Genomic DNA, 13,717 nt, shown 5'->3' on the forward strand with positions numbered 1-13,717 from the left:
CCCAGCGGCCGTGCACTTGGGCTTTGCAGTCCAGCTGGCCAGCGGCTCTGGTTACCACCCCCTTGAACCGGAACCTTTTGCAAAAGGCAGCTCGGGGGCCGCTGCAGCCGCTGCTACTGCTCCAACTCCTGCTGCTGCTCCCGCAGCCGCAACTGCCACCGCGACGGACTTTAACGAGCTGGGGCGGAGATTGTGCCAAGGCCGGGAGGCGCGCCCCAGCCCCGGGCCCGGGCCATAGCTGCGGCGTGATGACTTAGGCGCCGCCACCGTTGCAGCCACAGGCGCGCGCGCGTGTGTGTTAGTGTGAGTGTGCGTGCGTGCATGTGTGTGTGAGTGTGTGAGAGAGTGAGTGAGTGAGTGAGTGGTCGGGGTCTTCCTTCCCCTCGCTGCACCGCGGAGCCAGCTAGGACGTGCTTTCGTGCAGAGGCCGGTTGGATGAGCCATTGGGGAGAGCGGCGAGCGTGTGCGACCGCGGGTGCTGACAGAGAAGCCGCCTCCGCCTCCTCTTCCTCCTCTTCCTCCGCCTCCTGGTCCTCCGCCTCCTCCTCCTGCTCCCCGTTGTTGTCTCCTCCTCCGCCGCCCATGGCTAGGCACCGCCGCCGCCGCCGCTGCTGCCCCTGCTGCAGCTGCTGACCGGGGCAGCTGGGCTGCGGCTCGCATCCTCCCCAACCCCCCCGCGGCAGGGAGCGAGTGCCGCGCGCTTCCTCCTCCCTCCCCACCCTATCCCTAACCCCGACCCTACCCCCTTTGCCCCTCATCCCTTCCCTCCTCTGCCCCCGCCCCTTTACCCTGCACCCCTATCCCCGGGGGGGTTGGGGAAGTGGTGGAAGGAGAAAGCCAGGGGAGGAGGAATTGGGGAGGCCAGTGAAGATGGGGAACACTACGTCTTGCTGTGTGTCGTCCAGCCCCAAGCTCAGGAGAAATGCCCACTCCCGGCTGGAATCCTATCGGCCCGATACCGAGCTGAGCCGGGAGGACACAGGCTGCAACCTGCAACACATTAGCGACCGAGAGAACATTGATGGTGAGTACGAGATGGAGAGAGAATTCCGTGTGTTATATGTGTGTGTGTGTGTGTGTGTGTGTGTGTGTGTGTGTGTGTGTGTGTATCGCTCGGTTGTGTAGGTATCTCTGCGTTGTGTGTGCGCGCGCTCCCGCCTCTGTGTCCTGGAAAGGGGGTCAAGAACTCGAATTGGGCTGTTGGGGAGAGTGGCTATGGGAAGGAGGGGGGCTCTTTTTTGGTCTTTCTTCCCTTCCCTTCCAACTTCTCTCCTGTGCTTCGAGAGTTAAACCCGAAATCTAAGGATGAGGCGAAGGATGGATATCATTCCCAACGTTCCTTTCTCTCTGGTCCCAACTGTTCGGCAACTCTGAATGGTTTCAGTCCCTTTATGATTTTATGCCCTCTCGAGTGAATTCTTTGCTTTACAACACTCCTCCTCTCAACTCAAGCACTAGCATTTGTTAACTGTGGTTCTAATGGGAATAATCGTTTCTAAACTGGAAATCGGCGTTCTGGATCTCTTGGGGAGCTCTCTGTTGGGTGCTGCTGCATCTGTGCAGCTGGTTTGTTCTGAAGTTTGGACCAGTGAGTGGCAGAAAAAAAACTTTCCTGTCGTATTTAGACCACCTGGGTATTACGTTAGGGCTGGACAGAATGAATAGGCTGTGGGCCTCAGTGACAGCCACCCCACCTTCTTTTTCAGAGAAGATGGAAGAAGTGAGAGCTGTCAAACCTTGGAGAGGGCAGTTTTGGCTTCATTTATTTATTTATTCATTTTAGCCTTGGGTAACCACATTATATTCCTGGGGAAGAGAGGGTGAGAGAAGTGAGTGCACTGGGTGAAATCTATTTCCATTGCTCCAGGATAATGAATAAACGTTGGGGTAGGTGAGGGTGGCCAACTCCCATTTTGGAGTCATAGTTATTGAAGAGCGCCTCGCAGTTTGAGTACACAGTTGGATTCCTGGTGTGTTGTACTCTTCTACTAATCAGACACTAAAAATGGACTGCACTTGTCAGCCTGCCTGACCTGGTTTCATGTTAGTTGCTGTTTTTCCCCCACCTTGTGTGGTAAATGCTTAAAAAAAAAAATCAGCAAAACCTTTCTCTTCAGTCTGTACTACAGTACTAGAACTACAAATAATATACTCTTCTTTGGCACATTTTCAGGAATATTAGGCGATTAGGAGAAAAATTTGGATTCAATCAGATAATGACTTTACTTAAACTAATACTATAAAAAGGAGCTTATGTATTGAGTTATATTATCTTTCTATGGAATTGTGACTCTAGTCTGGCACACTGCTTTGGTTTCAGTATAGAAGTTGGAAGAAATAATGCCCTGATTGTTGCCCCCTCTTAATGATTAACCATTGGCTTTATTCTTTCTATCCTTGCTAGCCCTTGACTCTTAGCAGGGAGCATTCAGTAAGAGGTTAGTTTATGCTTTTAGTTGAAGAGTGCTTTAAGTAAAAAATTTGGATATTTTTAGCCTTTTGTAAAACTTGCAGCCAGAGATTTCTTGATTCTTTGGTTTTGCCAAGAATCTTCTGTTTGATTGGCCCTGTTAACTGTTCTATACAAGTTCCTTGTGTTGGCATGAAAGAAAGTACTGATGAGGCAAAAGTGTGTACTTTCTCTCTTGTAATAATCCAATTCCTGTCTGTTTGAGAATGGAGCATTGACTCCAGTGTTAAGACAGTGGAAAACCCAATTTAAGCAGCACAAAAGGAATTATTATTTTCCCATCACATGGCAAGACTGACATAATCTAATTCTCAGAAGTGGTAACTTTCTTCAGTTCTGTAGGCTAGATTTCAACTTTAAAAACTTTCAGTCTTGCCTTCCCTTGACCTTGGGTTGTAGATAGGTATTGAGATTGAAACCTACATTGCTTCCAAGTTTATGAGATTGTTATGGAATACTGTTATCCAATACCTTACACTGGACCTATATACAGTTCCTTGTTTGGGAATGACTTCTATGTGATTCTCATGAGCTCTCATTCTGTGGAGGTTTTTAATCTCAAATGATATATTTGCCTATATACAGAAGGGAGTCTGATTTTTTTAGAAAGTGGTTATGTAGATGTCTATAATAAGAAAACAGAAAAAAGTAATTGTAACCAGCTCTTTGGTGCAACAGCTTGGAAGGATTTTGTGGGAACAATAGAACAGTATCATATGTTTTTTTTTTTTTCTTTTGCAAGAGTTGAGGTTTCAGTTGGTAAGCATCCTGGAGCAGGGGGGGAGGGAAGGGATATTTGGAAGTCTCTGGATTTTGCTTTTGAGAGCTTGGGATAATTTGAGCGATAGTTGGGTGGATTATAGAAAGTTTTATTGTTTCAAGAGGAAAGGCTGACTGGGGTGGGAACAGTTATTTGGCAGGAGGCTTCTCCTCAGTGATAGCATCACTGCAGTACTGTATAATTCCTGGCTGAGGCTCCTCAGATGATGCCATTCTAATCCCAGAAATGCTAATTCACTCCTTAAACAATGTTCTGTCATTCTCCCAAAATCTGATTCAGTAAGTAATACTAACAGGATTTACTCACTCCATTGAGCTCTGTTCAAGCTTTCCGAGCTGCCCCTTCTTCGGAGCTGAAGGTCAGAAATAAGACCACTGGTTTGTTTAGATTGGGTTAGAGTTTGGCCTAACTCCTGAGCTAGCTGTGCTGATTTGCTTTTCAAAGTCAGAAGCTGATGAGTTAACATTTTTGAATTCCACTAGCAGTCAAAAGAAGTAGCTGGGCAATTCCAGTTTTCTTTTAATAGTAGCAAAAACTGCTTTATTAAAACAAATGCTATTTCTTAAAGTATATGAGTTTGGGGGGTAGCAGCATGGCTGGAAGTGAGAAGTTTAGAAAAGTTTAGGGAATAAGCATTAATGAATACTCTCAGTCAGTTCTCTGGCATATAACAAACACATACTCATGGATCATTTTGAGTTTATTGTATGGAGCTCTGCAGCCAGCAGAAATCATGCCTACTTTATTAAATGTGTTTCATGTGGTGTCCCCAACAGTACTTCCTGCTTCTGCTTGTTTAATATATGAAGATTCTCATAGGACAGCTGCTTTTATTGAAGTTAAAAAACATTCCCATCACAAACTACTGGGGTGCTCGAATTTTTCACAATTCTTCCTTGGAAGGGAAGGCGCCCTTTCTGGTTATTATAATATTGTTAACATCCTGCATTCATGTACTGCTTTTTTCCTCCCCCTTTAAAATCTTGTTTTATGTCTGAACTAACCCTTATGAAACAAGATTACTTTCTTCTCATCCTGCAGATGATGTACAAAGAAGCCTATGAATGGCTCTTAATAGAATTCTTAAAGCTAGGGGGAATCTTCAAGGTCATCTCCTTGGACCTGTATATTTTACTGATGGGGAAACCGAGCCTTGAAGAATAGAGATGATCTGCTACCTTAGGTCACATGACTGTTTTAATGCCAGGGCCGAGGTCAGGAAGGGGATATCTTAACTCTGGATTGGATGCTCTTTCTACCATATCCCCAGGGTGATGAAGCTAGTTAGTGGAAGATGAGGTATTAAAACTTAGTCCTCTTGGCTACCTGCCTTCTGCTCTTTAAACCATGCTGTCATGCTGGAAGTATGTCTTGGCTTGCAGTTCAGCATTATCTTTTTGACTGACTATTTTTGAGCCAGTGTAGCTGTTTAATAAAGGGCTGGCCATGGAGTCAGGAAATTGGGATTTAAGTTCTATCTTGGACTCATTCAAGCTGTATTGTCAATGGCAAGTCAATTAGCCCCTCTGAAGGCAGTTTTCTAAAACTATCAATGATAGATCAGTTGTCCATCTCCATTAGCAGAGGTCAGAGATGGAAGGTCCTGTATAAGGAATAATTGGAATTTCCATACTGATGAAATAATAGGCATTGACCAAACACACATGTACATATGTATATAAACTTAAGTGTGTAGATACATATTGTGTGTAGATATATATCTACATATATACTATATATGTGGATGGATCTATATAGTCTCTTGAAGGAGACAGACGTCCACAAAATGCAAAATAATAGCTGAAAGTTTTTTTTTCAGGCCAAAGACCTGGGGGAAGACTAAAGACGAGCTCTTTAAACAATATTTCTGCCTTCATTAAAGGAGTCTTCTGATAGCTAAACATACTCTTGTAGATTTGGAGGGGAAAAAAAGCAAAAAATAGCCCCTTATGTTTTTATAAAAACATGTTTTTAGTGCTGTTCATCTAAAAAAACTTACTAGAAAATTTGGAAGCTTAGCAGCTGGAAATTGAATGTAGTTTCTAGTGATTTCTTTGAGCAGCAGATAGGACTGGCCTTTATCTTGGGGAGAGATTCAGTATATTTAGCTTACAATGAAAGGAGCTTAGGCTTATCTCTGAGGCCTAATGGCCAACACAAGGATGTAGTGGAAAGGATGCTGAAACTGGGAATCAGGAGACCTGGGCTCTATTTCTATCCCCATTTACTTCCTCCACCCTAATAACCAGTCTTTTGGCCTTGGGACTTTTCTGCCCTAAAGTCCTCAACTATTAAAAAAGGTTGGGATGGATGTCCTTTGAGAGCCATAGCTTTAAAATAATTGTATCCTTTCTATAGATGTATACAAGAATGTTGGATTTCCTCATTCTTGAAATTAATTTCAGTCTTATCTCTTGCTCAGTTATGTTATCGTGATTTTCATATAATAGTAGAATAAGGAATAGGGAACAGAAACCTTCTATTGCTGTTTGAATGGGGATTGGCTAGTGTGTTTGTAGTGCCAGTTATAGTTGTGTCCGTGCCTTTAGGTCTTTCTTTTGTCGCAAGGTCACTTACTATCTATTATGTGTAAGGCTCTATGGAGGATTAGAGAAGGAGTGAAACACTGGCCTGGCCAGTTCCTTAGATTAACAACTAGATGGCTCATTTGAAGATATTATTGTGAGACTCGTTTCCCTGCCTGTACTGGTGGGTGGTGAGGTAGTGCAGAGAGCCTCCTCTAGTGACTTAGCTAGCACAGATGAGACCTAGCCAAAGTGCACCCTCTCCTCAGTCTGTGCTTTGGGGATTCTAGAGGTTACTTCAAGTCACAAAATCTTTCTTGTTCCTCCTTGCAGGTATATGTCTCCTCTCCTTCCCAAATGACATTGTATATATTTTCTATTTACATGTATGTGTTCCTGTTGTTTTTCATCCTAGTAGAATGTAAGCTCCTTAAGTAAAGGGCTTCCTTCCTTTCCTCCTCTCTCCCTCTCCCCCTCTCTATCTTTCCTTATCTCTCCCTCTACTTCTTTCCTTCTCCCTCTCTTTACCTCTCCTTTTCCCTCTCCCTCTTTCTCTCTCCCTCTCCCTCCTTTGTAATCCTAGGACACTGCCTGGTTCATAAGTGCTTGCCAAAGTGAGTTGAGTGAAAAGTACAGGGAAAATGTGGTGAGCCCAAATGAGTTAAGACCCTTATTTATGCCTTCTTGGAAGTTTTGGGTCCTGTCACAAAGCAACAATCTAAGGTCTTTAAGCAGGATTCTTTCTGAATCCAGAGGAATGATGCACAGTCAGGAAGTGGGGGAACTCCAGGTGAGAAGCCATGTAGAAGCTGATGTTTTTCTTTGACTTCAGCCAGAGGTAGCAGTTGGGACTGAGCTCTGAAAATGAAACCAAAGAGAGGCTTGACAATACAAACAAAAAGTGATTTGCAGGAAACCTGTGGAAATTGAAACCGACAAGTCCAGCCCTGTGATTGTGAATTGGCCTTATTACTAGGTAAAAATGTCAATGTGGAGCATCGGCATGAAAAGGCAGATTCCTTTTTTGTGGGGGTGTAGATGGCTTATTTTTTATCCTAAGTACTTGTTGGTATGTTGAGTAAATTATCTCTATCAATTCTTGTTAGGCCCCTCTAGCCAGTAATGCTAATAAATCTCTCTTTATGGAGTGTCAGTCTTGTGTTAACTTTTCAGTGCTTGGTGGGCAGGCCTTAACTATGATCTGTTTTTCAAGGTGATTTATTGGCTAAGGGGATGTTGGTAGTTCATTTTCTTTAAGATAGGCCTGTAGGATTTCTTGCCTAAACTCTGAGGCTCTAAAAGTACCATAAGTACAATAACCTGGCTTTAGCATCAAAGGTAGAGGGGATGCCCGCAGAATCCATCCATCCTGCTGAGACAGTGTATGAACTCGGAATTGCTATATTGGATAAATTTCTAGTTAGAGATTTTTGCTCTCCTATTTAAGTTAGGGCTTGGTATTGCTACCTGGGACTTCATCTAGCCTTATAGAGGGTAGGCTACAGATATCTACTTTAGACAAATAATGATTTGTGGTGAGCAAGTTTCTTAGTGTTGGGTTTATGTATTTTATTCTTTCATCACTAGGAAGAGAGTGAGTTAATGCCTTTTGTGGATTGTTCCATCTTCTGATACTTTTCTTCCAAAGTGATCTGACCTGATTTAATTTTGGGAAAAAATTAACCAAAAGAATTGAATGCTTGGATAGGATAGGGAATAGAAATGTTAATATATCACAATCCTTTCTTTTCTTCTTTTCAATTTTATTTTCTTTAATAAACAGAAATCTAGTTTCTCTCCCTCCCATTCTAGCCACATTTTTTTTGGGGAAAAATGGATTCCTTGTAACAGATATTCATAGTTGAGCAAAACAAATTTCCTCATTGCCTATGTTCAAAAAAGATGTTTTCAAGATGAACCCCTAAAAACCTAGAAAGACTTATATGAAGTGATGTAATGTGAAGTGGGTAGAACCAGGAGAATGTTGGACACAACGACAACAATAGTGGATGATGAACAATGGTGAATGACTTAACTATTGTCAACAAGGTGAAGATCCAGGACTCATAAAGAAAACGGATATCTACCACCATCATAGAAGGAACAGATGGAGTCCAAATGCAGATTGAAGCATACTTCACTTCATTTCCGGTAACATGGAAAATGGCAGGGTGGAATTCCTGCAAGATACAGGGACAAACCTCACCCAGAATTCCAAGGGACACCCCTCTGGAGAACTCTGGGTCAGGGGACAGTTTAAAGCAGTTAGGGACAATTGATTCATGGGGGTTGAAGTGAGCAGGTCACTCTCTTTGTTGAGCCCAGTTCTGGGTAGCATTGGTGGCCTATGGCATTAGCCATTTTGGTTCTTCTCTGCAGTTTGCCTGTTTAGCTGAACTAGACCTTTCCTGCATTAGCATTTTTGTCACAATTTAGTTATTTTAGATATTAAAAGTGATAATTATAGGCTCTGAGGGCAAGCTAGTTATAAAGTCTGCCCTTCCCTCCTGAAGGGGGAGGGGCTGTTTCTACCTAACAGTTCAGGGCTTCCCAGATCTTATCCTAATCCTTGAAAGCCTTTTCTTCCTTCCCCTTTCCTTTTTATCAGTAAAACTTCAACTTTGAGGTAGCTGTGCCTGGCTATTTATTTGGGAATACTCACTTCTTCCCCCCATGGATTTTTCTCTAGTGTAAGCAATATGTATCTTGTGTCACAACATGACAAATATGGAAATATGTATTATATGTAATAACATATGTACAACCTACATCATGTTATTTGACTTATTGGAGAAAGGGGAGAGGTAGGAGAGAACATGTGTTGCAAAATGTCAGAAAATGAGTATTAAAAATGTAATGACATAAAATCTGGAAAAAATTAAAAACAAAAATGATATGCTTCATTATGGTACTCTTTGTCACCTCTGTAGGAAGTAGAGAGTATAGTTCATCATTGGTCCTCTGGATTCTGAAATATAATTGAATAGATCAGAGTTTTTATTGCTTTTAAGGTTGTTCATTTGGTGGTATTGTTACTACTGTATATCAACTGTCCTGATTCTTTTTATTTTATTTTTCATCAATTTATAAAAGTCTTAAAATTATTTGATTTTATAATATTGATGTTACGGTATAAATTATTCTTCTGGTTCTGCTCACTTCACTCTGCATCAATCCAAACAATCTTCTATGTCTCATTGAAATAATTTACTTCCTTATTTTTTACATCATAATAACACCCTATCACATTTATATGATACAATTTATTCTGTTGTTCCTTAATTGTTGGACATCATCTGTTTCCAGTTTTTTGGTCATCGTAAAAAGAGCTGCTATAAATATTTTTGCAGATATAAGACTATTTCTTCTTTTTTAAAAACCTCTTTTGGATATAGGATTAGAGTGGGACAAAAAGTATGTATGAAGTGTTAGACATTTAGGGATTTTTAAGTTGAATTTTTGTAATGAACAGAAATCTTTTCTCATCTTTTGTTTGGCACCTCTGGGTGAGTGGAACCATGTGGCACAAAGATTTATGTAGTTTTTAGGTTGAAAGGAAAGAAAAAATATCCATCTGGCATAGAAGGGATGGCTTAACCTTACTGAAACTGAGTTAGTTTCTCATGTCTTGGTGAACTTACAATTACCTTAAAGGGTTAGATATTTGCCATCAGTGGTTCATTGAGGAATTCATTCTTGTTCTACCTCAATCCAGGAATGCCACACAGGTTTAAGTTAGTGTAAGTCCCAGGCAATACCTGAGCTTTATTTATTTATTTATTCATTTATTCATTCATTCACTCATTCATTCATTTATTCATTCATTTATTTTAGCTTGAATGTGGTCTAAGGTCCTCTTTTGCTATTGGTATCATTTTTGTCTTATCTGATTTCTGGTGTGTGTGTGTGTGTGTGTGTGTGTGTGTGTGTGTGTGTGTGTGTGTGTGTAAGAGAGAGAGAGAGAGAGAGAGAGAGCGAGAGCGCACGAGCAGGAGTGAGGAGTGAGAGAAGGTGAGGTGAACTTATTGTACTGTCTAATCATTTTGGAATGCTGTATAATTTGTCTCATCCGAGGCTGTCTGAACTTTAGTACAGCCAGACATTTTCCCACAGATGTGGCTTTTCCTGGTTGTTAGGTTTTTAATATTTTATAGGTAGAGGAGTTTCTCCAAACTCTGAGTAAACCTAAGAGATAGCTTCAACTCCAGTAAGTATATAATACATATCATTTTAGGTTTACAAGTTAGAAAACCATAGTGATCCTTAAATGAAAATTATGGTTGCGTTAGCATAGCAACTCATGAAGATTTACACACACTAAATACCAGCTGCTATGTAGAAAATAAAATCCCTACATTTGGTAGAGTAAGAAGAACAAAAATCTTTAAATCTTCACATTAACTAATATCAGATTTTATTATTGTTGTTCAGATTTATTAATTCATGGGTGTAGAGGATTTCTGGTGTGGAAACGCCTGCTAGTAATGTGGATTTGTCCATTTATACCTAACTTATATTGTCTGGCACTGGATTGCATGAGTATTATTTGTCAGAGAGCATGGAAACTGGGACTCCTTGACTTTAAGACTTTGAATATGGAATTCAGACTGGCTCAGGAAGAAAAACTAGAATTCTGGTCCTGCATCATCCTAAGGTGTGTTGTATGTAGGTAGAGGTTGGAAAGGAACAAAAGTTGTTGCCAACCATACCCAGCTGTTTGTGTTACAAGTTTCCAAAGTTACAGCATGGAACCATATAACTCAAAGCAAAGTTAAGTTTGTGAGTAATCTCTCCCTTCATTGTCAATGGAGGCAGAAGGGAGCTTCTTGGAATTTCTTCCTCTGCTTCGTAAGCCACAACATGGCAACAGTTTTCTTGGCAGTTTCAGTGTTCATGCTTATGGGGCAGCCACATCCAGGTTTTAAAAGATTAGAGTTATAAATGTCAAACTCACAATTGGATTTGATAAAACTATTATAAAAATATGTGTGTGTATGAATCTGTATATGGCTTTTCTGTCTCCCATTCTGCAAATGACAACTTCCTTGACTTTATATTCATATCAGTAAGATTTTGCATAGGGAGTCTCTTTCCAGCAAAAATGGGAGCAAGGGTCATTCTAGGGGATAGAATAACCCCAAGACATTGTAAATTGTATTGTATTATTTTCTTCTATTCTATTATTTTCTTCCAAGTATGCCAGATTGATGGCAAGTCTATTTATAGTAGATCTCCATCCTTGCAAAGGTTTGGTTGTGAAGGTAGTTTGAAGAAGAGGAAAGAAATCCAGATATTATCTGAGAAATGGTAGCTTTGATGGAATTAATGGACATCCTCTCCTGGCCATTGCTTTAAAGGAGGTATTACTTGCTTGGGTATAGAAGTTCTGCTATGTTGGTTATGTTGGTGCCTGGATTGATATAATATCACAGTCTTTATGTCTAAAAGTAGAAACTTTAGACATCTATGTAGTGAAACTGCCCTCATTTTTTGGATGAGAATACTGAGACTAAGTCATTTGGATATAGAAAGTGGCAAAACCGAGATCAAACCCAGATCCATTCCCTTCCAATTTAGCGTTCTTTCCATGATGTTGTCACCTTGGCAATGTAATTTTCTTTCTGCTAAAATAAAGTGTTTAATAATAAAATTTGTTCTGCACTTTGTATGTTGACATATTGAGAAATAACCTTTTCTCCAGTTGGATACTTTGTTCTTTTCTAGCTCCTTACCCCAAAAGCATTGTTTAGCTGGTTGCCAGGCATTGGGTGTATATTGGATTGGATATATGTAAGAAGGATATTTCTGACCCCTTGACCACTTTAAGTACCCATGATCACTCCCTGCCTTTATAAGGGGAGTCAGGAGGGTGACGTGGGCTTGCCTGGTGGATTGGGTAAGACAGTGTTAAACAATAGAACAATTCTTTTGTTTTGTTAGCTTGGTTATTTAAGCTTGGCACTTTATTTTGCTGAGGCCTCTTTCCCCTTTATTTGTTTAGTAAAGTTTGTCTTTTTAGCCAGAGCAGGTCTATGGGATTGGGGGGATTTTCATCATCCAGAGGCTCATGAAGTAGTGGAAGCTATAAGGAAGAGGCTGCTGTCCCGTTCAGTTAAATTCATCAAGTATTTGTTAAAATCTCTTTTGTACAAGGTGCTGGGGACACCAACACAAAAATGAAAATATCTCTGTCCTTAAAGAGCTTGCATTCAACAAGGGAAACAGACACTTAACAGTTTGGGGGGAAATGAGAAGAGTTGCTATCTAAACTGAGCTTGGAGAAAAAAGTGGGGAGGGAATGCTTTCAAAGCTTTGGGGGACAGCCTGTAAAGAACTAGACTGTCATAGGCCTTTTGGGTGGAATTCTGAGTTTGGGCAATAACAGATAGGCAAGGTTTTCTGGAACATAGAATATGCAAATGGGAGTGGTGCGAAGTAAATCCAGAAACTTAATTTGAAGGTAGATTGTGAAGAATTTTAAATTCTAAGCTGAGGAATCTGTATTTTGTTATAAAAACCATAGATACACATTCAAGATAATTGAGCAGAAGAATGGAATGGTAAGATCTGGGCCTTAGGAAGACCATCTTGGCAGCTCTATAGAAGACTGCTTAGAGAGTGGAGTTACTAGAAGTAGCAAGTTTAATTAGGAGACTTACAATTTTTGAGGTGAGAGATGAGGAGAAGCTTGAATTAGGGTGGTATTTTGTGAGTAGATTAGAGAGACAGAGTTAACAATACTTAGCAAATGATTAACTTTGCAGGATAAGAGAGGAAAGAGTTGAGGATGACTCTGAAGTTGCTAACCTGGGTTTGTAGAGGAATGGTGGTAACCTCAAAAGGATGAGAAAGTTTTAGAATAGAAGTGGGTTTAGTGGGGGGCTGGGAAGTTATGAGGTTTGTTTTTGACATGTTGAATTTGAGATATCTATGCAACATCTGTGTGAAGATGTCTAAAGCTGGGTTGATGATGGAGGAGTTAAGTTGAGGGAGGAATGATTTAGTACATAGACTTGGGTAATCATCAAGATAGAAATGATAATTTAACTTGTGAGTTGATAAGATCACTAAGAGAGATTTAATCAATCTACTATATGGCTCTGATGAAAAACATCAAGGAAGACCTCAAAAAGATGGTCTGGGGGCCAGCAAAGGGTACTGTTTTCTCTCCTCTTGGGATATTTCTTTGTCATATTTCTTGTTTTGAAAATTATATTACTTAATATAGTTTGTTTTGATATTGTCTCTATCTCTCCCTTTCCCCAGAAAGCCATCCCTGTATTTTTTCTAACAAAGAAGAGAAAATCTGACATTGTAATGTTCCTCACCTTTGGACCTCCTACTTTTACACAGGAGTAGGAGGAGGTATGCGACTTAAAATTATAATTCCTGGTTGGGTTTTGAAAGGGATTTTGGTGAAAATTCTTGGTTATAGCCCTGTAATGAAGTACAGTTATAATTAGCTGAGTGATTTCTGGAATTTAGTGGTGCCCAAGCTTGGAGTCAGGGCTCTCTCATACTAATAGTAGCTTAACTTGTTTTCCTGCTGTTCTTTCTATGCATCCTTCTAAAGTCTACATGATCAGAAATATCTGTCATGAGACAGATTTGGAAATTTGAGGTTTGCAAACTCAACTGGCTTGCATTTCTTGGACCATAAGCATTATTTTTGGTACTTGGCAAGGATAATTTGATACTTTCCATGGATCCAGTCTCCTTTTGTTTGCCCACAGCATTTCCTTCCTCCTTTGTGAGATTGGCCAGTAATAGATAGCAGTTTTAATACAGGTAGCTCCTCTTTGTCCTTAGTGGCAGAAGGATCAGGGAATTGCATTTATGTGGCATTTAGTGTTACTCTTCATCTTATTTATGCTTCATATTTGAAGGAAAGATGCAAGGGTTCCTTCCTCCCTCCCTCCCTCCCTTCCTCCCTTCCTCCCT

The 13,717-nt window shown here is 40.7% G+C and overlaps 1 protein-coding gene across 1 annotated transcript in view; it reads left to right on the top strand.

Annotated features, from left to right (window-relative positions):
- The first annotated feature begins 830 nt into the window (after positions 1–830).
- CCNY (cyclin Y) overlaps positions 831–13,717 on the top strand; it is a 319,156-nt gene continuing 306,269 nt past the window's right edge. The window contains exon 1 of the mRNA XM_044678945.1: positions 831–1,024. Coding sequence (XP_044534880.1) covers positions 871–1,024 — 154 coding nt within the window. The 5' untranslated portion in view covers positions 831–870. The remainder of the gene's footprint in view (positions 1,025–13,717) is intronic.

Source organism: Gracilinanus agilis, chromosome 5, assembly GCF_016433145.1.
Source record: "Gracilinanus agilis isolate LMUSP501 chromosome 5, AgileGrace, whole genome shotgun sequence".
Classification (NCBI taxonomy): domain Eukaryota; kingdom Metazoa; phylum Chordata; class Mammalia; order Didelphimorphia; family Didelphidae; genus Gracilinanus; species Gracilinanus agilis.